At 30.7% G+C, this 27,872-nt stretch overlaps 1 protein-coding gene across 1 annotated transcript; it reads right to left on the bottom strand.

Moving 5' to 3' along the window:
- Positions 1 to 5,440: 5,440 nt before the first annotated feature.
- Positions 5,441 to 27,872, bottom strand: LOC148272013 (uncharacterized). Its single transcript, XM_088240621.1, has 5 exons — positions 27,777 to 27,872; positions 10,473 to 10,592; positions 9,695 to 9,852; positions 6,461 to 6,563; positions 5,441 to 5,707 (listed from the first exon to the last, which is right to left on the bottom strand). Exons 1-5 carry the CDS (start codon positions 27,870 to 27,872, stop codon positions 5,441 to 5,443), a joined length of 744 nt encoding a protein of 247 aa, XP_088096747.1.

The raw sequence follows: 27,872 nt of genomic DNA, 5'->3' as shown, positions 1-27,872 counted from the left end.
AAAGAGGTTTTCAACCGAAATATTTAATTATTTCTGAACTGGCATATTACTTTTTTATATACGCTGCAATTAAGGCACCGAGCAGTGCTCTATGTACCACTGAGTGCGAATAAGTTAATGGTGATGCTGATGATTTATTATTCTTAAATCAAAAGCTTCTGGCGACACTAAAGGGATGAATTACTCCTCCAAAGGATATGAATGGGTCTGTAAGCAAAAATGGTTCAAATACAGGCGTATTAGCGGTAAACTCTAGTTTTATCTTTACATAATGTTTTTTTTAATATATTATATAAATATTAAAGATTTTTTTTTTAATATTACCAGTAAGTTTGCACCGCATTCAATTTCCGAAGAATGTGACTCGCCCTCATTTTGTTTTAATTGGGGTGCAGAATTTTTATTCCTTAAAAAGTGAGAATCTTTAAAAAATGATTTTAATGCGTAGAATGTCATAAATAGTAAATAAAAGTAAATCATATAGTAATGAGTTTTAAATAAAATATATTTTAATTGACCTTTTTTATGTTATAAGACCAATTTAATCATGGAATCACTTTAAGTATCACTTTTTGTAAGGGCCGGTTTCACCGAAAAATGCTAAGTTAATGCCAAACTGGACTTTACTAGCTACGTTGGCGCTGTTGTGTCATCAAAATTCTTAAAATAGATGGCGTAAAAAAAAGAACGATAACACAACACACTCCAAAAAAAACATATTTTTTTATTAAAAAAATGTTAAATAAAACAACCGTATTTGCTCATTTTGTGAAAAACGTTATAATTTTAAAAACTTATTTTTTTCCAAATTGAACTCATTTTGGTACAACTGGTTTTTTTAAGACGAAAGCGTTGATCTAATAAATTAAAATAATAAAAGGTAATTTTGTACAAATGTATTTTTTATTGAGCTTATTTAAATTGGATTCTGCCATTGATTGCGAATTTGACAAATATAGATATAATCCAAATCACTGAGAAAATAATTGTTAATAATTAATACTAGAAAACTTTAAAACAGATGTTTAAATGTTTAATTAACAGTGATAAAAAACTTACACTTTTTCTTCTTTTTGCAAAGGAAATACATTTTTCTCTGTTTTGATGGTGTGTTGTTGATGAGAAAATTTGTTCATAATATCTGTTCGTTTATTTAATTCATCAGAAGATTTATTGGATGCAAAATTTTTAATGAAATCATATATGTATCTATTTTGGTCTGATATGTTTTCATCTGAGCTTACATTTATATCGCCAAACATTACGGCGTTAGGAAAAGAAATTTCGCCTGATTCCTAAAATAAATGAAAAAACCGCGTTATTAAGAAAAACACAAAAAAAACAATAAAAAAATATCATTTTCATGCAAATTTATGACTTTTATTTGGTAATTCTGCATTTTTGACCATTTTACTATTATTAAGAAAAATCTATTATTCTTTCATTCGAATGCAGAAAAGTCCACCAACGCAAGACTAAAAGCTATTTGCGGATGCCAACGAATGACATGAAACGATGGAGATGAATTAGCTGACAGACATCTTACGATCATATCAGCTACATATAGAGTGATATGAGAAGTCACTAAAGTGCGCCAACAGCGGACTAAATTTGGTAAACGCGCATTTGAGATCGCAGGTTCTATAGTATGAAATGCATTCCTAGCAGAAAAGTGAAACTGTAAGAGTGAAGTGATACTTCGGAAAAAAACTTAAGCCCACCTCTCTGAATTATTTAAATAATTCTGCTGCACGCATTGACAAATGTAATTGTACTAATGAAAATTTTCAATTTGAAACAAATAAAAACTTGGTATATAAACATATGATTGGCTTCGAGACAGTGGTTCCACTGTGGCTAAAAATCCTTATTTAGCCAACCTTTACCGTGGAGTGGCACTATAAGAAGAAGAAGAAGAAGAAGAAGAAAATATTCGAAATAAACACATGTACTTACATTATATGCATTATTTTGATCAGCTGAATATTCGTCTAATAAAACAAACAATAAAAATATATTAATTGGAAAATAAACCAGCATTTTTAAAATTATTTTTGAGCTCTCACTGTAAAGAATGGTTGCAAAAAGCACACATCAAAATAAAATACGAAAATCATGGATTTATATAAACTTTGCGGTTTTACTTATCTGATGTTTGTTTTGAAATGTCGATTGTTTTATATGATTAACAATACGCTAATTATAAGAAATTGTGGTGCATTAATAAATATTTAAATATGTCAACCGATATCGAGTTCATTATGTACAAGCTACAATCAGTTATGAATGTGCTCGTGTAATGTAGGTACTTAATTATGTTTTTATTAATTCAATTTAAATAATCATTCATAACGATTGAAACAACGCCGTATTCTCGTGGTTGTGGTAAAAAAAACCGAAACAGAGGTCTGAGGTTCGTTTATATTTTTACTATAACTTGGTTTCCATTTTATAAAATGCTAAAGAAAAAGAAAAATTCAATCAGATATCAAAATAAATTCAAATTAAATCCTTATTATAACTTCTTGGTGGAAGTTTATCGTAATGTATGGTTTATTTATTGTGTTTAACTCTTGTGAGGTTGTGCTTTAACACGAATCTACATAAGGTAGATACGAGACTAGATGTATCTTTTTTTCGTAATCTTCAAAAATGTACATTTTCAAATCGGATTTGCAAAGTATTTTTTTTATAAACATGCTTAATTTCTTTATTTTACAGAAACAAACAGTTGACAATGATATAATAAGATTAAAAAAAGATAGAACAGCGAAGTTTATAAATAAAAATCATACATATTAAATTGTGGTATTGCAAAAGGGTGTGTTTATGTTTATTTGCATGAGAGCAAGTGCAGAGGTGTGTTTCTGTGTATTTGTGTGGGAGTAAGTGTTCAGGCGTGTGTAAGTGTGAGCATCATTATAAAGCAAGTGGGATCGTAGCGCAGCCAGAAAGAATGAGTCTTAATTGATTTTTTTATGAAATTTATTTAAATACAAAAAATATTTATGCTTACTATGCGAATAGCGAATACTAATTAATAGAATGAAAGTGATGCCAATACCACGATAAATTCGCTTTACTATGTAAGGAAAGAGCACGGCAATACAATTTATAACAAGAAAAACAGAGGCGCTGTTCTGTGGCCGGTGTTTGTGAGAAAGAGACAAAAACAAAAGAAGAAATTCGTTTAATCAGTCGGTTATTCGCAACAAGTGGGAGTGCACGTTAGTTATATGACCGGGGTATATACATTTTTTATATTTATTTAGCTCTAACAGGCGTAAATTATAGGAAAATGATAATATCACAGTGTATCTCTTTTTTTAATGTCTAGTCTTCAGAATATTCTGTCTTTAACTTGAAGTAACATAATGTTACATCACCGCGTGTAAAGGAATTTTGTAGCACAGCTTTTAAGGAGTTAAAAATATTAATGAATTACTGGAAAACTTTGATTGATTTTATTTGATAGACATGTATAATTAGATATATAGGTGATAATAAATGTATGTATCCAGGCTGATGAAATACATACGCTGAGTGTATAAAATAATATAATCAAAACATAGACCAACTCATTTCCACCAGATGGCGGTGGCCAGTCTCAGGTACAAGTCCTGTCAAAAACAGTCGTTCACGGTTGTGGTTCTATTTCACACACAAAAGTGTATTCTTTATCTGCCAGCAAGTGGAGAGTAAAAATAAAACACATTTTTTTTATTTTGAAGAAAATAAATTAAAACCATATATCATGTAGTTACATGGTAATTACTATTAAATCAAGCCAATACAGCAAGTATTACAATAAATACCCAAGTCTACAATTATTATTCAAATAAATATGTGCCTTAAATCTGAAATGATCCTTAATCTGACTAATTTTTTTATTGTCAACATTTGGTAGATGTTTGATGTAAATAAAAAAAACGCATATTTAAAAATGTTACTTATATGTTACTGTTTTTTTTTTATGAAAATGGTTTTAAACACCTCAGTTTGTTATAACGTCGCAAAACATTTGTAAAATTACTCTGCCATAATGTTGTGATTTTGTCAGCCTCGTGATGTAATAGTCAGCGCGTTTTTTAACCAGGCAAAAGGTCTCTGGTTTGGTTCCCGACATGGTTGATGTGAAATATTTATTTAAAAGGGTGTTTTTACCCTGGAAATATTTCATAGTCCCTGGACTGCTACCTGAAGCGTGAGACTGATCATTTTACCTTTGTGTAACAAAAATGATCAAGAAACGCTGCAATTGGTGTTCCAATTCAGTGCTCTATGCACCATTGGGTACGAAAGGTGAATGTTGTAATTGATGACATCGGCTCTTTAAGACCTAGCCACAGAAATATTGTCGAACAATATAAACCTTTTTAAATATACACAAAGCTTGTGCAGTAAAACTCATTTTAATTTATATTATTCTATTTATTTTTGAAATCGTCATACAAACACAATATAAACAGTTACCTTTTTTACATTATTTGGATCTAGTTCATGTATTTGTATAAGAATATCAATTATATTTTATGCATAAATATGAAACTTATAAGTAACAAAAATAATATCATGTAAACATAAATGATCATTAACTACAATAAACATTACCATCGTTTCATTCGAATATAATATTAACTTATTATTTTATTCAATTCTAGGAAAAATACGCGCAGTAAAATCATCGTCTTCTATTGGCAAGTTAAATTATTGATAATAACAGACATTGGGATTAACATCCATTATTTCTGATTGTACCTAATATTAAGTCCAACAAGCTGTGATAGCAGATTTCTGTTTTATTTTAAAGTCTTCGTGAATTCGAAATTAAATCAAAATTTGTGGTGATTTAATTATTCTCGCCACTGTTAAAATAAAATATTTATTTTATCAATTTTGACATTAATATCAGAAAACTTAAAAGCATTGAAGATATTTTTGATAGTTTGAAATTTAATTTACATAAAAGTTCGGCGTGAAGTAAAGAAGTAAATGGCTGAATATGTCAGAGATTGAATTAAATTATCAGTACCTTATTCACAATATTTTTTGATAAGATGAAAGGGACCACAGAAGTCATTTTGATCAAGTAGAAGCAAATAAATTAGATTTAAAAGTCATTAATATTGTGAAAATTTCATGAAGAAAAATAACATATTCACAACGAAACCAAAGACATACAGTTCAACAATTATTTATCATCCTTTTTTAAAATTGTTTATTGACAAGTAAATGAGCGATAAAAATTACTGAATTTTGGAATGCGGATATAAAATGGCAATGAAAATAAACTAAATTAATGCTCGCAATGAGCAAAATTTAAGGTTATGTGTTTAAAAATTGTCACTTAAAAATTTAGTTTCAATCAAGCTTGGATGTCAGTTTTTTTTGTTTTTTTGTTTTCAATACTTGAAACTGGTGTATTTTTTTGTTTGTTTATCTAACGCCTCCTTTCAGCTGTTTTTGTTTGCATGTCATTGTATTTTGTGATGGCTTCCCTCACGAATTTGCTGGCAGCTGAGAGCCTGTCTGGCGTGATGAAGGATCTGACTTCTTCCTTAAATTGGTGAGTGTCTACTCCGTGGAAGCTTAGAGTGCAGAATGGAGTGTAAGTGCAAACTGCCAGAACGGCCAATACTCCAATGGCTGCTACTCCGGCACCGGCAGCAGCGTAAACTACAGTTTTACCAACGTAGTGAAGGACAGTCTAAAATTGAAGAAGAAAAAACAGATTATGTGCAATGATTGAATAGGCAAATACCTCAAGATAAATTAATAAATTCTCCCGTTTGATAGGCATATAGAAGTCTGTGTAAGTATCAATGTGATGTATATCATAATTATTTATATTTTATTACAATAAAGTACATCGCACATCGGTTTTACCAAATAAATTGCATATTTAGAAAACACAAATGAAAATTCTAATGGTAATTTTGTTTAAATGTTACGTTTTTGTCAAAATAATTTCATTGGTTTTTTTTTGCAACCTGTTTTGAATCAAAAATCGAAACAATTTTTTTTTAACTTTATCTTTTTTGTGAAACTGGCCGGGGAAAAAAACATAGAAGTCATTATTCATTGATGCGTTGTTGTCGAAATGGACAAAACAGGTTGCACAAAAGAAAAAAAATCAAACCATTTTAGCGGAAAAAACGTAAAAAAACGTTTTTTCTTTGAATATTCCTTAACATTATTTTGTGGTGCAACTGGCCTTTAAATAGATGATAATTTAAATAGATAAATCACTGTTATCCACGAAACGCAGGTGTGCATATTTGTGTTAAAAAAAACGGAGTTGTTTTGTTTTCGGGAAAACTTTTTTATATAATTTTTAAAAATTTAAAGTGAGTCAAATTGAGTAAAATTGCTACCAGATTTCAGAAATACTCTCATTTATAAATTTTGAGATATTCTATATACGTATAAACATAGAAATAAACAAGAAATGGGCATTTACCGAAGCGTAAGGCAGCATACTCCAAATATATGTTACGGGTCCAATTTCTGATGATGATGGGACCAGCTGACCATAACCTGATGGCACCAAATAACCTTCATACCTAAAAAAATTAATTAAATTAGGATTTTTCCACTAATACGTAAGGGATGTTAAAATAAGACAGCGGATCCAGAAACCTCCAGTGACAAATATCATCAAGCGGAGGCGATACGCTAGCTGGGTCAAATATTGCGGATGTCCCCCGAACGATTTAATCACGCTTGCCTACTTTGCAAAGCATCAGATTCTCGCGAACCTGGACGTCTACGAGTAACAATTTGTCGGCAGTTCTCGTCTAAACTACTTAGGACACACGGAAGTTGGACGCAGACATAGAGATTTTATGCATATCATATTATTTTTTTTATTCTATAAATTTATTGCAAAAAATAGTATATGTTTACTTTGGATGCACTTAATAACAGGGAATCTATTCAAAACTAATTAATGTAAAATGAAAACGGAGTATTCTTTGTTTATGATAGTCTCTATCTAACATGGCTCAGCCTGTTCTAAAATGGAGATTTTTTATCTTTAGAGCATAAGTACTCCCATACTAATAAAACAATAACATAATAAAGAAAAACTAAAACTACTTAATTATAAATGCCTAGCTAATCAAATGTAAGAAATAAAAAATCGTTATTATATAAATATAAAGTATATATATGTGCAAAAATACATGTTACTTAAACATAAATAATAAAGTATAATATATAATAAAAAACAATATAAAGCAATGAAAAACATAATTTTTTTAATAAAATGCGTACCAATTATATTAAGTACCACGTGTTTTGATACCTTCATCTTGTAAATTAACATGGATTCAGTAATTCCTTAACAAACTTTGCATGATTACATTTACATTTGACTTTTTTTTTAGTATACTGATATCATTTCGAGATGAAGGAGCTGTTACGGAATGTGGAAATCCAGCCATTAACAGAGCTTATAATCTATCGTTGACTCATAAAAGTAATCACTTAATACATTTTGTAACATTCATCAATTTGTCTATTGGTAGTTGATTTCCATATTCAGGTTTAGTATTTGGAACCTCTATTGATGCCTGGTTAATATTATGTATCCATTCGTGTAAGTCCACTAAAGAGAATTAACGTATGTAGAAAACAAGCGGCATTCTTCGCTGGAGAGGAGTAAATTTTCAAAGACCTAAATCATATCTAATTTTGACGAATTTCCGTCAGGGAAAAAAATTGGAATAAGTTTCCTTAGATATTGACATACTCAAAATATTGTTTCAAATTTTAAGCTCGTTTGTAAAAGCAATAATTGATTATTATATCAACTCATGGCGTATCGTATCAAAAATATTAGAAATAATAGTTTATTACAGGCTCGTTAATTATACCGAGCAGAAATTGTCATTTTTGGTAAAGCAATCTTCTTTAATTCTGACTATTCTCTTAATACTCAAATTAGTGGACGATAAAATTATCGTTTTACTAGCCGAGGCAAATCAAATGCATACGCAACAGTTGTCCGGTTGATTCCGCCCATCAATTAATAAATGCGTATCCACACAGATCTACCAATTAATAAAATGACTAGCCTTCAGTCTGTATTGAATGCCGCAGCGAGACTTATTTTTCGAACCTCTGAGTTGTCATATCGCTTTACTACTTCGGGAATTACACTGCCTACGTTTTTCACAGAGGGTGGAATACAAATTTTGTTGGCTTATGTATAAGTCACTGCTCAACTCTGCCCCGAAATATCTAAGGGAACTATGCATTCCAAATGACAGACATCTTACGCTTAGATCAGCTACGTCTACGGTGAGAGAAAATATTACTATACCTATTGGCAAACAGCGCATTAAGTTCGGTGAACGCGCATTTGCGGTCGCAGGCCCTATGGCATAAAATGCTCTCCCAGCATAGGTGCGAAACTGTTAGAGTGAAGTGATGTTTCGGAAAACCTAAAACCTGCTTGGTCTTTATATCATTTAAATAAAACAATAGCATGTGATAAAAAGTAAATTGTTTTACTTAAATAATAAATTCAAAAAGTTGAAATAAATTTGTTTGCTTATAAAATCACTTTGTAAAGCGTCCTTTAGGTATTACATTACGAAAATGGCGCTATATAAGTAATGCATAGTAATAATAATTATCAACTGCCAACGTTTTTAAAAGTAAACATTAATTCGTTCAGTGTCGTTATTGTAAACATGGTTATTATTTGTGTAGAAACAATTCCATAACCATTACAAAAGGTTAACAATATGACCCTCAGCACCATAAAATTTAACCTGGACTGACCCCTATAAAGACAGCGTTAACGACAGTATTAAGGGATGGTTATTTTTTACCTGAGTTTTCAAAATACATATTTGAAAAAGTACTTAACTGTGTAATAAAATATAATTTTTACGACTTGTTTAAAAGGTAGTAAAACGTAAGCTTTATAATTTGTTAAGCGTTTTTAACATACTTTTTTTTAGTGCAACTGACTTAGGCAATAGGCAAATTACACAAAAAAAAACAGAAAACAAAATATAAGTTGCATTTTCGTCAAAATAGGTTGCGTTAATTTACCCGTTTTGACCATTTTGAGGCAACATTTTTAGGTGCAATTGGCCCTTACGCGGTTCAGAACTCTGATGTTGTATAGGGCACTGCAATGTAACACTAAATGAAGCAAATCTTGATCATCTGGTGAACATTATTACTCATTAGGACTTTAAAATATTACTTAGTAAAATTATATTTTAAGTAATCATATCATATCGACCCCTGCTGGAAATCAAACCTTAGCTTCATACGTGGTAGAGGCAGACTAATTTCTACTCGATAAATACTTGTTCTAATTTATATTTCACACTTTATTCGGAGGTTCATTTTTTTGTAACATTATTTTGAGTTTGTCTAAATATCTGTAGATAAATATTGGATTTAACCAGGAAATAACACAAGATTGGCAGGTCATACTTTCATAGTCCCTCCACAAAAAAATATCTTCACGTCCCTTGTAAAAATATTGAAATTCATTTATTATATTCAAATCATTTAAGTTTTTTTTGAAATTGCATGCTGTGAACGGTTGAATATTTTTACAAATGTCTCGCCTGTAAACTAAATATTGAACACAGAAGAAATTTTTTTATTTTTTTTTTAAATACGTACCTACTCAATATTTTTGTTTTATTAATTTTAAAAAAATTACCCATTTTGAATTCCGTATCCTGTTTCGTATCCAGGGTACGAAGCATAGTTGTCTCCGTACCCTTCCGAGTGGTACCCGACTGGATCTACAGTAGAGGGAGACGCAGATGATAGAACTGATGGGCCAATTGAAGAGGGAGAGTATGATACTGCCGTGTCCTGAAAGTAAACGGTAAAAAAACATGGTAAAAAAATGATTTTCGTTTTTATAATTTACCTAAATATGGATTTTTTTTTTTCATGTTACGAGTAATGAAATCAGGCGAGAGTGTAAATCTGAGGCAGCTATAATTGATAAGATTAAGAAAGGTCTGGGATGGTTTGGTCACGTAGAACGAATAGATGACGAAAGAACGATAAAACAAGTATATATGGCAAGAATGAACGGTAACGTGTGACGAAGATGATCGAAGAAGACGCGATATGATCAGATAAACCAAAATTTTAAGTCAGGTCATGTCAAAAGCGGGCATATATGACCAGAAGTATGAATGTCGAAGAAGCTAGAAGTGTATGCCAGGATAGACGCGTGTGGCAGTTCATTCTCTCTGCCTACCCCTACGGAGTAATGGCGTGATTGTAGTTGTAGCAGTACCTTGATAATAACATTAATAATGCCTTTTTGAACTTCAATGTACTCGTTTGAGATGTGGCTACACTGGATTCCCAACCATTTAGTTCATACTTCATGTGCTTTTGCAAAGAGCATAGTATACTTGTTTGTTAATGATATTTTTTATTATTGTCTTTATTCATATAGTTCAATTTATTTTACTCACAGGTGAGTAGACCGGTTGATCTGCAGGATATGAACCAGGGGGTTGATAGACTGGGCTTCCGTCAGCTATACACAGACCAAGGAAAGCTAACGAAAGGCAAGCAAATATAAAACTGTCCATCTGAAACACAATAAAAAGTAAAATATATGGAAATTTTAAGTAAAACACCCATCAAAAACCAAAAACATTGATATAAAATATAGGATTGAATCACATATTGTTTAATTTATACATTTTATTATTATTCTTTATATAAGAGTCATAGATTAGATTACATAGTTCTAAATTTATCGCTTCCTCCATTCTTATAAGCGATTTTATTTATAAGTTTTGTTTGACAAAGAAAATATTTTTGGTTTATATATTAATGTTATTTATTTGGTTATAGAGATTTTTAACTTGCTTTGTTTCTTTGTTGTTTTGAATATGTGCTTTTTAATATTATTTAAGAATGTAATATATTATTGATGTCCCAAATTAAGTTTGAATAACTCCTGGGAATATAATTCTTTCCAATTATACTTCTTTTTACGTATATGATATAAAAAAAAATACCTTGAAGTATAGGTATTTTAAATATAAGAATTACAAACTAAATTGTGGGTCCTTTGTTCTTTATTGATTTGAAATAAAGACAAACCAAAAAGTAACAATCAATAAAATTATAACAAAATACAATTATAACATTGATATGAATTAACTTCGACTGTTAAACTATGGTTATTAACCCTGTTGTAAGACAGTAAAAAATATGATGCACATTAATAAAGTTTAAATTATAAATTAATACTACGTTTAAAGTATATTTCAATAATTTTACGTGCGTAGTAATTGTTAATATATAAACTTATAATGTTTTGCATAAGAAATGCTAATTTGATATTATACTCGTAAATCCAAGCCACAGATATATTTATAGAAATTACAATTATAAAAAAAGCCAACTTTAAATGTATATTATTCAAAGCTTGTATTTAAGCATATTAATGATATTGAAAATAATGTCATTTAAAATCATTAGATTCTAAAGGCAATTTTTTATAAAACATATTTTTATTTTTACATTTATTTATTTTTATTACTACACTTTAACCCCATTTTAAATCATAATCTTTAAATTCTTAAGAAATTTTCCCTATAATAAGTTTAAGCGTGGAATCGCAATTTGTATTCGCAATGCACAAATTTTATCCCTGGGTGTCTTTATGAACACGAACTATTAATTACGAAAGAGATTAAAAAATATGATTTTGATGCGTATTTAAGATTTCAACTAAATCCAACATAAAATAAAGTAAAAGTTTAAAAAAGTAGTAAAACTATGAATTTTTTGTTTTAACTGCATAAATAAAATACATAAATTAACACAAAGAATACTGGCTTACTTTAAATATGATATTATCAATATGAGTTAAAAGTCAAATAAAATATTATTAATATGAGTTAAAACAAATTTTGAATGAAATATCGCTTAAAAATGAAATATTATTAAGTAGGTAAATTTAATTTCTTTTTCTTATTGATTATTTAAAACTTATGCTTAAAATATATCACTGAAAAAAATTATTGCTAAGAATACAATATTATATTATTTCCAGTATCTTTATAGTGTGGTATTTTTTCTTTTTACAAAATATTTCAACACCTTTAAATTTTTATTATTTTCAAAAACCTTTTTTTTTGTAATTTATAGTTTTTTTCCTTTTTATACCCTGATTTTATATTGAAAATATTTTATTATGTTTGCGCATAACATTTATATATTTTTTTTACTTTTATATTTAATTTTCATTATGTATTTTTTTTCTTCAATTCTGGTAAACTTATTTAAATATATTATGTTTTTATAATTGCTTACTCACTATGTTTGTATAATTGTTATTTCAGCAAATTTGTAAAAAAATATCTAATTTAAGTTCATTGAAATTAATGCAGTCAACTTACCTTGTATATTAAATCTCACTATTTAATTTTCTCTGGTGGTTAAAAGAAAGTAATTCCAGCCACTGAATGGAATTCTAAGTAGGTCCTACCCGTTCAAATTTCGAACACTAAATGATGGGTGGGGGTGGTTTGTTCGGTTATATACGACGCTTAGGGTTCGAAAAGAGCACCACTATTTTGCCAGAATTAAACAAACAATTTTAGAGAAAGCGTATATTAGAAATTGTTTTACGCAGACGCTAATAAATGAATCATCACTTGTATCCGTACGCAATGGTGCATAGGGTTTACTGCCTTGAAACAGCAATGGCAGCTGATCTCTTAAAAAATAATGATGATGACGTTCATAATTAATAATACGCATATAATTTAATAAAAGTACAGAAAAAAATATCCAAATTAAATATAACAATAAACATCAATGGTAAATAAAAATAGCGCATATTCAATATTCGCATAGGTACTTCGTATCTATCAATAATATTTTAAGCTTGTCTAAATTTGAGTCGGCAAATACTATATTCAATACCCCTAAGATAATTAAGATATAATATTACAACTGAGATGGAGAATATTTTAGAGAGGGAAATATGGAATTCGAGGCATTTGCTTGGCTTATTATTGTTTTTTTTTAAAGATTTATTGTAAAACAAATGTAATTTTTTTATATCCGAATATTCCATATTAAGTCTGGTCTCTTTTATAAAAAATCAATACATTTATTAAACATTATGACATCAATATACGAAATACATAAAAAAAAATTATGCTCGTCAAAAAATACAATACAGATAAGTTACTTAATAATACAAGGTGTTGCAAAGTTAGGATTAATAACAACAACAACAAACCATCACGCCGTTTTCCCGTAAAAGTAGGCAGAGAGAATAAAACGCCACCTCGCTTTATCTCTGCATACAGATCTCGCTTCCTCTACATTTATACATCTTCTCATGCACGCGCGCCGATTATTCCGACTTTTGACATGTCCATCTTTAAGTATTTGCTGGATTTGGTCATGCCATGTCCTTTTCGGTATTCCTCTATTTTTTCTGCATCCATCAACATTCGCATTGTAAATGTTTTTAGCAGTTCTTTTGCTGTCCATTCATTCTACATGTCCAAACCAGCGCAGAGCTCATTGATTGATTTTGTCGATAATGCTTATCTCGGCCTTACATAGTGTACGGATCTCAACATGTGTGCATCTATCGTACATAGTTTTACCACACATTCGTCTGAGAGGTCGCATTTCTACAGCATTCAGCTAACTTTCATCCCTGTTTTTCCAAGTCCATACTTCGCTCCCATACATCAGGGTCGGGACCAGGGCTCCATTGTGATAATTTTGACTCTTGCGACAAACATTATTTGCTAAGGTTGATTTAAGTGCACCGTTCACTCTATTCCCGGCACTCACCCTCCTTTCAATATCTTTTTCAGTCATTCCATCCTTAGTAAATATACTACCCAGATACACAAATTCCTCAACTTGTTATAGTATAACTTCATTCACAGTGATTTCACATTTAGTCATACTTTCTTTTCTTTTAAAAACCATCACATTCGATTTATCGACATTAATTAGCAAATCGCCTCCCTTGCATACGTCGTAGATCATTAGGAATTATAATATAATATAATATATAATAATTATAATTCAATTAAACAATTAATTTTAATGTTTAAAATAAAAATACCAGTCTCAAAGTTGTCGCGAAAGCGATAAAACCGGTCACTGGATATTCCAAATTTATGGATTAAAGTATCACTCGTCTTTAATTTATATAATACATAGTTATAAAATATATTTACAAATTTTTAAGCATCACTATTAAATTTATTCAAAGATGATGTACAATTAAGGGTAAAGATGATATACAGTTAAGAGTAATGATGATATTCATTTAAGGGTTATAATGAAAACTGAAGATAGCATTGATACTATAAATTTATTCTTAGAGTAAACTTATACGGTGGTTTCCTACCCTCGACAAAATCCAGTTATGGATCTTCATCATAAAAACACGCATTGTTTAGGAGAACTAAATTTGTTTATCCAAGACGTCGAAAATTCTTGAAGCTATATATGTAAAGTGTCTCCGAGCAAACATCGTACGTGTTTTCGAAATTTTGAGTTTGTCCAATTTTTGTAAACAATGCCTGAATTTAACCCCAGGGAGAGTTTTGAAAATAAACACAGAGATGGTGAATATTTTATATGAGATCTCATATTAAGCGGATAAATTTAGTCAATCTCAAAATATTCTTAGTGAAACAAATGGGTCCAAGAAGTACAATAACTTTTAAATGTAATTTTAGCTTTGCCTATTATGCTGGTGAAACAATTCAGTCAGATATATCTCACCGGTATCAATAAAGGTTTCAGCTTTTTTACTTCATAAATGTCAATAGACGGTTCAGGAAATGTGGATGTTTTTACTTAGGCAGAATGGTGAATGTTACACATTGTGTAAAGTGGCTTTAAACTAGCCAAATACAGATCATGAGCCCTGTCAATATCTAAACTTACATATTCCCTTCTCAAAGTGTTTTTTTTCCTCTGTCGCAAGAAATTTAACTACACAAATTTAATAATAGAAAGTACTGCCTTCACATTCCCGAAAACCGTTTTGAATACTGAGGTCTTTCTATCAGTTTCGCTTTTGTAATTGAGATCGTAACTTGAATTGAATTTAACTCCACTGTTTTTATTGTCCCTTTCGCTGTGAGTTTGGCCATTTGTATTGAGGGCTTATGGTGCCGTTACAAGTGCCGTGGCGCAGTTGGTAAGACGGTCAACTGTGAAACTGGCGTCGCGGGTTCGATTCCTGCCAGTTTAAAAAATTCCAAGAAAGATTTTTTTTCGCAATTGGTCTGGGTGTTGTAGTGTATTTTTTATTACTTTCTTCCATACCCCTCCTATTCCACTTGCTGACAAGCGTCAAAATATAGGCTTAGCGGGTAATTCCTTTAATAAAAAAAAGGCAAATTTGGTCATGATGTATATCATATATATTGTAATTACACGAACTAATAAACAACTCGACCAATCCATACGTATCTATTTTTGAAAGAATAGTTTGAGTTGTTTAATAAACACAGAAATAAATCATTTATAAGAGAAACCACTTACTTCACCTATATTTTTTTTTTTGCTTTATAGAGACCAAAGTTATGCTGTAATTGGCGTTCCATCCTCCTGAGTGTACATAAGTTAATAGGTATAATATTGCCAGGTTATCGAAGTATTTATTACTTTTAGTATCACTTTCCCAAACAAAGGCAATTTCTGTTTGATACTTATGCGATTATCTCTAGTTCGTTCAAACCGTGAGAACATTTTAAATAGAAATATCTTTTCTTATGTAGAAAGAATGTACAAAAATATTGGCTTGCTTGCAGTAAAGCAGCAAATTAAATATATTGTTGCAAGTAATATACATAAAATAACTAAGGGGATGAATAAAATAAAAACAATAATAAAATTTAGCCAACAATGTCATACATATGAAACAAAGGATAAAAAAAGGTAAGATTACCAAAGAGGAGAAAAACAGAATCTCAAAACTCACTATGCAAGGGATTGAAGCTGTACAATGAGTTACCTGAAGAAATAATGGAGTTTGAAAAGATTTAAATATTTAAAATTAATTTGGAAAAATATGTTATCGAGAAATTTTGACAAAAAAAATGTAACGTCAATAAAAGTTTATATTAATTCTTAAAATGTTATGAACTAACTATAAAAAGGATAAATAAAAAAATAAAAAAATTTAAACTATAAATATAATTGACATATTACAACAGATATAAAGAACATTTTAGGGAAGGTAATATAAAAGTCTAGGCATCTACAGGGCTAATGACCTGTCATTGGTTAGTTTAAGTGGCCACTTAACATACTGTGTAACATCTTTATTCCTTTAATTATTTCATCTGTTGATGTTTGTGAAGATAAATGATAGATCTTTTATCTATGTATCATTTTAGAGACATCTCTCAAATGTTCTTCATCTCAGTTGTAATATGTTAATATAAACAGCTGCCCAGGGAGTTGAATCCCGTCCTTGTCTACAAAAAATTGGACAAACTCAAAATATTGTATGAATAGAATCATTGTTTCGTAAACGTTTCAGTAAATTACTCTGTGTCCAGGCGGATGAAGAAAAGATTTCTGTGTGCGACGTTGAACCAGAACCTTGGACGAGTTTTCGACTCGATGGCTCCTCTCGGATAAAAATCCTAATTTAGCAAATCGATTGGAGATGAATTAGCCCCTTTGTGAAGTAGCTGGCTCTATCGCCTACCATTCTTGAGGTTTGAGGTTCGATTTCTGGCTGGGAAGAAGTACAAAGTTTATTTTGAATGTTGTTTAATATTTCACAGTTTCTGGACTAGCACCTGAAACGTAATCACACTAATACGCTGCATTTGGCTTAGCGATGCAATGCCCTAGGCACCAATGGATGCGGCAAGGAAAATGATAATGAAAAGCTACAGTCCAACTCAAAAAATTATATAAACCAATGATGTATAACGTTAATATTTATTTGATTTAAATTATTTATTGACAATTCTTGATGGACTCCCATTGTTATGATGTAATAACTTATATTTACATATAAGTTACTAATTAAAAATACTTGGTACACTTTCACTAATTTGTTGAAGATGCCCATTAGAGGGTGAAAGCGTTAATTGGTCGAACAAATAAGTGGAAGTGTACCAAGTATTTTTAATGAGTAACTTACATGTAAATAAAAGTTATAACATCGTTACGCTGATATTTATTTGAAACAGATGAGGAAAACATTAAACGGAACATGGTAGTTTAGGCAGTAAAGGACTTATGATATGTTATTGACTGGTTTAGGTAGCCATTTTATACACTGTTTAATATTTACTATTCTGCTGATGTTTCAGTTTTTACTTCCAAACCTCGGACTTCTGAAACGTTGTGAATCTACGAAAAAACCAGGGGACCACAACCCGGTTGGAATACTGATATTCCAATATAAACTATTAGACAAATTCGTCACTTCGGGGCTCGCATAATTGGCCCTCCGGGCCTCATTTGATTTTTCTATGTTTCGTTTCTTCAGTGAGCATATCTTAGCTCATAACTTACTGTTTTTTCTTTTTTTTAAGGCTTTATTCAATAAAATATACACATAATAACAATATTTATACGTTATAAAGAAAACAAAGTATAAAAACATACTTTGTCCCGATAAACTTTTCAATAATAGTTTGTCATCGAGTGCTCAGACACTAGTTTTAATTAAAAATCAAATAAAAGAGTACAGACATAATACCAGTGGCGTCTTTGATACCAAATTTCTAGTGAAGCTCAGATTTTAAGGATAAGTATAATATGTATAAATGTTAAGTAGGTACCTACAGTAAATAACGCAGTACGGACCATGTTTGTAGGCATCTTTGAGCATTTTTATATTGGTTGCTAGTTTTTTATCTTCATAATGTGTTGACATAATGCGAATTAAAGAACATTTTAGGTACTGTTGTATAGCAATTATTTCTTAGTGAGGCTGTTCCTCACTTGTTTCATATGCTCCTTCGTTCCTGCATAATACTGCATACGTAAAAAATAATCAACTTATATTATTTTATTTTTGGTGCTTTAAAAAAATTTTATTTAGAAGAAAAAACTCAACAAAACCAGATAAGAAAGGTTTTAAGAAATATTTTTTTAAGTAAGAAAATGAAGTAAAATAATACAATTTAAATTTAAGGAATAGCCAAATGGCCCGTTAAAATGTAAATACTGAAATATATTTTAAATATATGAAAAAAATATAAACACATATATTAATAGTGTGTGTCCATAAATGTCATCATAACAAAATAAGAAATAAAATAAAAAAATAGTAAATCGAAAATTTCGATTCATATCAACAGGAAAATATAATAATAAGAAAATTAAAAGTAACATTTAAAATTGAGATTCAAAATAAAAAAGAAATAAAAGAAAAGAAAAAAATATCTTAATAAGCCTGCAGAGTTATATAAATGATAAAATTTATTCATTGTGCAAAAAAATATTTCTTATAAAACGACAGTGGCATCCACACGACATTAAATTATTAATTGAATACGATAATTCTTTTCAAAATATATTTTAGTATTGAATTTTTTTAATGCAGATATTATAAACTTATCTAAATATGATCTTGTGCGGTTTCAAAACACGAAAAATAATTTTAAATTAAAAGGCTTATTTCAACGTACAGTCTATTTCTGGCCCCGTCTTTATGAATGAGAAATGCTTATTTCCCTATACACAAAAGAGTCAATAAAAATGTATGGAATGTTGTCTCCTTTATTTTTCAAGTTATCTGAGATAATATTCAAGGAAGTACTTCCATCCCCTAAATAAGGGACAAATTACCTTCTCAATGGCTTTATCCTTAAAAAGCCTCAAACGTCAAACGGAATATAACCATTATACTCAATGGTGTCTAGTCATGATGTCTGCAAATATAATAGCGACCGAGGAACTTGTTTTTGGATTAAATACATAGAAAGGGGCGAAAAAATGCGTGTAGATGTGGTAAAAATAGTTTAAGCGGAATAATTCAAATTTAACTGTGTAGGAAAATAAAGCTTATTTTTTTATTGATTGATAGTAAGCTTTGATAACCAAAATGGTAAAAAAATATAGTTTTATTACTGTAACTTTTATAAAACTTTTAGTAAATATTTAAAAAAAATATCAATTTTGTTTCGCCACTAATTCTATTAACATTCAAATCCCACTATACTCTTTCACCACGGTAGTTGCACAAAAATATAAAACTAACGTTCTGACAGGACACGTGCTATTATAAGCTATCACTCACATGCACGGATTATAAATAATAAAAAATAAAAAAAATGTGGGCACAACGGCTTCGTTGTATAGTAGTCAGCGCGTTTGCCTACCATTCGAGAGGTCATGGGTTCGATTCCCGACGTGGCTGACATATTTTAAAAGGTTTATTTACACTAGAATATTTCAGTCCCTGGACTGATACTGAAGCGCAAGACAGATCATTTTACCTTAATGTATCAAAAACGATAAAGATACATTGCGATTGGTATACCAATGCAGTGTTCTATGCATCAACAGATGAAAAAAATGATGAGTGTTATTTTGTCTCTGTTTGGGTGATCGAAGAATACAGTTCTGTATGTGAAATAGAACCAGAATCCCCGACAAGTGTTTTTGACTCTATGGTAAGTTTCAATTTCTTTCTCAGTCATTTCATCCCTATTAAACATACACATATTTCTCTACCTGTTTCTGTATACCACAGTGATTTCACATGTAGTTATACTTTCATTTCTTTTAAAAACCATCACATTCGATGTATAGACATTCATCAGCAAATCACTTCCCTTGCATATTTTGTACGTCAATCATGTCGGGAATCGAACCCGAGACCTCTAGCATGGTTGGCAAACACGCTGACCACTACACCACGAGGCCGACATAACACCCCAAGTAGAATATTTGAACGTTTACATAATGGTAAATTTTAAACATTGCACAATGCATTTGTACAAGGAATTTTTTTTTTTTTATTTTTATTAATATCCCTACAGAGATGAGGTAGAATTTTTTCAAATTCAGGATTATGGATATTCGAGCGTTTACAGGGCTTATGACCTGTCATTGGCTGGGTTAAGTGGCCACTTTACGTTTTACAACATTCCCCATTCCGCTTATTAGCGAATATCGACACAGGTAACATTTTGATTTTTGTATATATCTTATTAAATGAGAAACCATTCACCAGCGTGTTGGAGCGCCATCTATGTATTGATATTGAAGTTAAGTATTTTTAATTAGCATATTACATTATTTTATGTATTTAAGACTCTTCCGAGTTAAATTAAGTACTAGTAATCGCCTGCAGATGATTCTGCAATTTATTTATACTTATATTTTGACCAGATCTTATTACACAACATTTTTTTTTTGGTATGTGTATTTTTGTACATACACAAATCTGGATTTCTCCCGAGGGGGAGTAGGTATATATTTTTTATTAATATCCCTTCAGAGATGAGGTAGAATTTTTTCAAATTAAAGAAATTTCTTCATGGAGTTGATTATTTGGGATAGTTTCTGAGGGTTCACCTTGAGTAATCTATGATATATATATATATATCGCATGTAATGTATGTGTATGTTTTCTATGTAGATGCATATAGATGTCCATATGCATGTGTGTATTATATGTACGCGTTCATATATATGTTAGCATGGATGGCTCGGGAGTGTGCATTTGGTATTTTCATTTGTTACCATTTATAACCGTTCAATTGTTTTACGAGTATTATTATTTTTTCACTTAAGTTTTGTATTTAAAATTATTTGTCATATTTAATGTTTACAACTTTTACTTAATTAATGAAAACTAAATTGATCTTTAAATGTTTCAATTTTTTTTTGTACTTATTATGTATGATTGTTAGTTTTCTGAATAAAATAAATTAAAATAAAATTGTGTAAATAGGCAAGTTAAACCAACCATTGACAGGTCATAAAAGCTCTGTAAATGCCAAAACTTCCAAATGCCCTTAAATAAAATGTTTCCCTCTCTGTTGCAATAAAATTTAATCTGGTGTACTTTTTGTAAGTCTTTTTGGTAGAATTCGTTATTTGACTAAACGTAAAAATCATCAAAAGTCTAACAAAATTTACTTAACAAAAATAAACATCTCCTTTTTGTATAATAAAACAAATTTAATGGAATACTTCAAGAGAGCTTTTCATTGACAATGCAACATATCTATATATATATATATATTAAGTACGGTGCGTATATAACACCGGAACCCTTAGTCAGAAATTAGATCAGGGGTAGCCAAATATTTGAGTACACGGTCCACATAACCAAGTAAAAGGGATATGAAAATTCACCAAGACAATGAATATTAGGCCATTGTTTAGCCTTTGGGATATTTAATTTTACTCATTTTCTTATCACATTATAAATGCATTTATTGAGTTGACCGACATAGTGTATAGTGACACAACCAGGATCGACCGATGTTTGTGAACGTGCCCCGACTCGCTAAAAAAAGTTGAAGCAGTGCGAGTGATATGTTCCTCTGGAATAGTCTAGATTGCTGGGAAAGGATATAAATGTGTAATTTGCATCATATTCCCGTAATATAAAATGTTTACAAATAAATTAAAATTTTGATTTTCGACGTATTATTATTTTCAAAATGTGGTCATATTTTATTATTCTTACCTAATATTTGTAATGCTCGGCATGGGATTTTTTATTAACGAATACATTATAACGAAATAATTTATAGCTTTTTTAACAATTAAATCATTTATCAATAAAATATAGGTATATATGCATAATATATTTAGTTTATATTGCTCATTATGTTAATAATACTTAGGTTAAATTGATAAATAAGTTTTTTTATTTATTTTTATCATGTTGACTTTGTCAAATCACTAATTTAAGGAATGTTTCACTTTTTTTTAAATGTTTCCCTCGGCATGGGACACTCTAGTGAGGGAATAATATTCTGTTTATAAAAAAGAATACAAACATTGTAAAATTATTGATAAATAAATGAAATCAATAGAATATATGATCTCGGATACCACTAAAAATACGTATATAATTATATTGTATAAATATTTACTATAATTTAAAAATTAACAATAAAAACAAATTCTGCATTACAGTTTTCTGAAGTGTTATTTTGCATATAAATAACATTGTCCCAACAACGATTGTCCCTTTAATATATACAAATAGGTATTAGCTAAATAAATGAGTGTATTTGTATTATTTTAGTGCATAAATAATTCTTATAAATAAGTCAAAAGGAGATAAAATTGTGAATGATTTGATTTATTAAATGTTTTTATTTAACCACTCCCCGACTTTTCCATGTCCACAGATTTCATGACGTACTCGTCTCTTCGTCTCGAAACTGGTAGACATAGAAAAGTAGGTGAGTGGTTAAAGACAAATAATTAACAACATTTAGTTAAGTATTTGACCATAAAGTTAATAGTTTAAAAATTAATACGGGTTTTTTTTTTTTAATAAAAGATATATTTGCGATTTTATGATTTACCCAAATATTAAATTTTGAGGGCCATTTTCAACGAGTTGTTAATAACTCACTATTAGAAAAATGGGAATCAAGTTGGAGTAGAGTCGGATTCGAACCACGGATTTTTGGTCCGTGAGTCCGAGATACTAGCCACAAGACCACAACCCGATTCAAATTATTATTAAATGTAAGTATTCATGCCATATCCAATGTAAAGTGTAAACGTTCGCGAGTCAGTTTTGGCCCATGCGGGCCGTAGTTTGAACGCTCCTGCGGTAGACTAACAAATTACCTTTCGAGGTATTCATTTCCTTTACTAAAGACTGACGCCAGGGGCAATTTAACTTCCTGAAAGAGAGGACCATCCCTTAACAAGAAATATCATATTACCCTTATCAGTTAGGGTAGAAACTCACCGCTCATTTCAGATTCTTTATCCAACGAACAAAAGCAACAAAAATGTCGGAGAAAGAATTCTAATATTTATTTAACGGGATTGGCATTCTATTGTCTTAGCTCAGTAGTTATTAAAAAAACGAAAAGATTAGTACTTTTTAATAAGGTCTATGAGTATTTTCTGTTCGACAACTGATCGTCGAGCGAACGTAACCCGAGAGTCTTAACTATGCTAGCCCTTTTTACTAAGTATTGCGGTCTACGGCTGACAATTCATAGGCAGTTCACGTCTGAACTTCTGGACGCAGTCCATACTCGGGAAGAAATAAGAGACAGCCGCAGACATAGATGCCTGGAGAAATTTCGTTGATACCATATGTTCCATCTAGGGAACGAACATATCATCTGTGGCTTCTAAAAGAGTGTTATTTTTCAGCCTTTTTGGAGCGTTATAACAAACTGTTCGACATGTTTAAAAACGAATAATAATAAAACACTTATATGTTTATAAATTTGTATAAACTATTTTTATTTAGAGTTATACTTCGACCGGTTTCAGCATTCTCCGGTGAAGCCACATTTCAAAAGCCTCTAATCGGTTCATGGAGTTCACCTTGAGAGTCCATGTTTCAACCCTGTACAGCAGTATTGACCACACATAGCACTTGACCATCCTCTGTCTCAGTTTTAAATTAAGACCTTCACTGCAGAAGAATGCTTTCATGCCATTGAATGCTGATCGTGCTATTTCTATTCTGCATATCATTTCCTTATCCGGATCCAGATCAGAAATGATTTGACTGCCGAGGTATTTAAATTTAGTCACTCTCTCGATTGTTTGACTATTTATTCGCAATACAGCATTATTGTGAGGGTTTTGGCTAAACACCATCATCTTTGTTTTGGCCACATTGATGTTCAAGCCCATTACTCTACCAGCTTTGTCGATTTTACTAAGAAGTTCCTGAAGGACACATGCGTTGTCAGCCAGGATAACGGTATCGTCAGCATATCTGATGTTATTGATAATTTTGCCGTTAATTTTTATTTTCTTCTTGACGTCAGAGAGAGCATTCTTAAATATCTTGTCTAAGTATAAGTTAAAAAGTAAGGGCGATAATATGCAGCCTTTTCTCACTCCACGCTTTGCAATATCTCTCGTTACATTGTGACCTTATCTTATTACAACATACTTTTTAATAAAAAACTTTAAATTAACCATCACACTGACCACATTTTAAAGAATAAAGCGAAAAAAATTGCAATTACATTGTATAAATCATTTGTTTGTAGTTTGTTTGAATTTAATTACATGAAATGATTTCCTTATTATAATATTTACATAACGCGGATTGAATCGGTGCAACGTTAATTTAAAAAATCGTTGATATTAAGATTCATATCAAATACTTTCATAATCAACTATTATGATCGTCTAGAGTACTTTCATATCTTTAGTTCAGAATTCAGAATGATTTTGGCTGTTTTGATATTCTTGTAAAAAATGATATCTTACTGTATAGATGCGCATAATATCTTTGCGCAGATAAACCTTAATGTATCTCGCCGTAATTTGGATACCTACCCTATCTTTGCAGTGCAAAATTATAAAACTAACATCGGATTCTTTTCCCCTCTGCCAAGGACCTCAAAACAGTGAACGAAATCTCACTAAACGGTACTGTCGATGTGTTCCTACAACAGGGGCAGGCATTTAAGAAGCAAGCGGTGTTGTCTCTCTTGACTAGCCATGTAACACTTGCCATTTCCGCCTAGATTATGCCATATACCTTTTGTTAATTATAAATTTAGTAAATTTAAGTAGATTATAAGATTGTTTAGATTAAGTATTACTCATTAATGACAATCTTTTAGGGCTTGATTGGATTTAAAAAAAATACATACTCTACATATATACTTAAAAATATTTTATTGTATAAATACAGTTATTATTGACTATTGACCTGTCGGCCTCGTGGTGCAATGGTCAGCGCGATCGCCTACCAAGCAAGAGGTCTTAGGTTTGATTCCCGACATGGTTGATTTAAAATATTTATTTAATCGGATGTTTTCACACAATAAAATTTTATAATCCCTGGACTGGCACTTGAAGCGTAAGACTGATCATTTTACCTTCTTGTTAGAAAAATGATCAAGATACGCTGTGATGGTTTACCAATGCGGTGCCCTATGCACCATCAGGTGCGGAAAGGGAATGATGATGATGATTGAAGAAAGGTTATTCTTAAATTTGTGTAATTTATTTCTTCCCTTAGATTTTGTGATAAATTATTAAAAAGCTTCCTTCCTATATACATACTCGTATAGTGATGTTAATATTTTTTTATTTAAAATCATGTGAAGTTAAATACAGACCTCTTTGCCCGTCATGCCATTGTTTTGTAAGTTTCAGTGCAAATAATAGAAGGACGATGAGAACAAATGATGATCCTAATTTTTACAGTCTATTTTATTATATCAGAGATTAAAACGTTTGATATTTTATCAAAATAAAAATATTATCCATGTATTTTTTCTGCCTCTCAAATTCCAGTAAAATTTGTCGTTGACCAAACGTGGGCATAGTCTCGGTCTAGTCTTCGTTTTATAGTCTTTGGGTTGGGCAAAAGTATGCTTAGAGCGGTCAGAGAAACCATTACTGTGCCTTTTTACTGCTTTTGCGGCCCTATGGTTACTGACGCGGGCGCCCCGAAGGGGCTCTGTGCCCCATAAAAAGGGTGGAGTCACCTGCTTTAAGAATCACTGTTCTGAATAGTATCATCATCATTAGCATCCTCATTGTCATCATCATTCCCCTTTCCGCACCGAGTGGTGCACCGCATTAGTAAGCCAAATGCAGCGAAATTCGATCACTGTTTCAAGACGTTAACATGATCAATCTTAGTCCAGTCCAGGGACAATTAAATATTAAATAAAATATGCATTCTAAAAATCGACAGGGACTAAATGGGAATTAAACCCTCCCCACCCTGCACCTCCTACCTTTACAAAATCAAAACTTGACTTATTACCTGCATTTGTTTAGATTTAATATTTGGTAGACAATATTAAGAATAAAATTGTATTATATTCGTAAGTAAATAAAATAACAACTTGACAAGAAATCTAATGTTGCCTCAAAATCGGTGGTAATAAAAAAAGGCGTTAATAATAAAGTTTTTTTGATGTGAATAATAATTAAACCCTTCAGAATTTCTCCTTATTTTTTTATTTTTGGTTTATTCAGAAAAACAACAGCAATACAAAAAATTAAACACAATGTAATAAAAAAACACAAAATAAAGCCAAATCAGTTTTCCACATAAATACAATTATAAAAATCCAATTCAGTTAGATATAATTCATAGAAGTGCATGTGTGCGAGTTGCGTGTGTAAAAAAGTGGAGTGTGGTGGAATCGAGTGTGAAGTGTGCTGTAACTTATATTTTGAAGAATTGAACATATCATTTCTATTTTATATTTACTTTTAAATCTCGGGGGAGATAATATTATAAGCAAAAACGTAATGTTATCAGTCTAAAGTGGCGTAACTCAAATAAAAAATATCAAAAGAATCACAAAAAGAGCTTTATACTTATTAACAAAGCTTTCATACATTTTTGAGACAAACTTATTTTTCATGCCATATCAAAGTTTCTCAGAACAATTTAATATTTCACCAGGCTTGACGCTCGTTCCAAGTAAACTAATGCCTGAAAATACCAAACATATTTGGAAGCCTTAGGGTGGAATGAATCTTAAAAATAAAAACTAAATAAGTAAGAACGATTTTCATTGAAAATGTTTTTTTCTTAAAAAAATAATAACACGCTTAGTCTTTATTTTAGAGGCTTTACAACAGGTAGAAAAGATAAAATTAGTAAGAAATTTTGGAAAAAATATATTACAACACTCATGTATGGACACCTCTAACGACATCAGAGACAGGGTGTCAACAATCACCAACGTAAAACGCCACCAGCCGCTACAAAACGGAAAAGAGCCAAGCTAGATTTTCTCCGTTCAACGTTGGTACTAGACATCAAGCACGACGTCGCAACCGACACTCGATAGTTTCGTAAATTGAACTCATTTTACCGCAAATGCTAAATTATTTCAGTATTGACTATATTTCATATCAGCGTATTTAAACATCTGCTGTAGCTTAGTCAGATATTAAAACTAGTAATAAACTGTATGTAACATTCAAGTGTATATTTCATTTGAATACACGCAACTTACACAACAATACAACAATACTCCTGCTAAGTTTAATTTAATGTAATAGTATTTCTGCTAAAAACATTCACTACATATGTTTCGAAACAATTCAAAGCAGGTAAAAATAATGATCAAATTCGTGGGAGTAGTCTTTTTTCAATGTGGGCATATATGTGCTCTTACTGAAAGTAAATAATGAAATTAGAAAACCAACTGTTAACCACGGGTTTGCAGTTATCGAACAAAAAATACCGGTCGCAGAACTACCTACAAAAGCTACCCTTCGGACATTGGTCGGCTCTTTCCATTCTTGTCATCAATAATGTGTGTTTATCTAGTTCTTTATTTCTTGAGTCGTTTATTGTTTAATTTTTATATTGTGCACAAATTTACTGGGCTGCTCTTTATTGCTCTGTATATTTTTTAAAAATCTACTACTGTCTTGTTTCTTTAAAAAGCAAAATACTACATGAAAAAATGAATTGTTTCATAACCTCTACAGGGTGTTCTTCAAACTCTGTCACATCCAAAACCACGATGATCAGTTCAAGCAAGAAGACATATAAACATATTTAAAAAAATATTCAAAACGAAGAAATTTTTTAAAAATAAAGTATTTAAAAAAACCAAATGGTTACTTACTTCTGCAGGAGAAAAGCAAGGAGGTCGCGGCCGTGCAGTTGACGATGTATCAAACTCCCCCCTTCTCGTTTCTCCCCCGCAGAAGTAAGAAACCAT

This window comes from Micrasema longulum, unplaced genomic scaffold (assembly GCF_059751315.1).
Source record: "Micrasema longulum isolate JH-2025_06_02 unplaced genomic scaffold, ASM5975131v1 h1tg002529l, whole genome shotgun sequence".
NCBI lineage: Eukaryota > Metazoa > Arthropoda > Insecta > Trichoptera > Brachycentridae > Micrasema > Micrasema longulum.
The sequence above is the reverse complement of the archived record's forward strand: the minus strand, read 5'-3'. Positions and strand labels throughout refer to the sequence as shown.

What these genes read in the sequence shown, in the direction of transcription:
- LOC148272013 (XM_088240621.1), bottom strand. Translation starts at nt 27,872, where the DNA reads ATGGTTTCTTACTTCTGCGGGGGAGAAACGAGAAGGGGGGAGTTTGAT. An exon ending in CTTGCTTTTCTCCTGCAGAA is followed by an intron (nt 10,593 to 27,776) that starts GTAAGTAACCAT and finishes ATTGTGTTTCAG; the next exon opens with ATGGACAGTTTTATATTTGC. An exon ending in GTATGCTGCCTTACGCTTCG is followed by an intron (nt 5,708 to 6,460) that starts GTAAATGCCCAT and finishes CTTCAATTTTAG; the next exon opens with ACTGTCCTTCACTACGTTGG.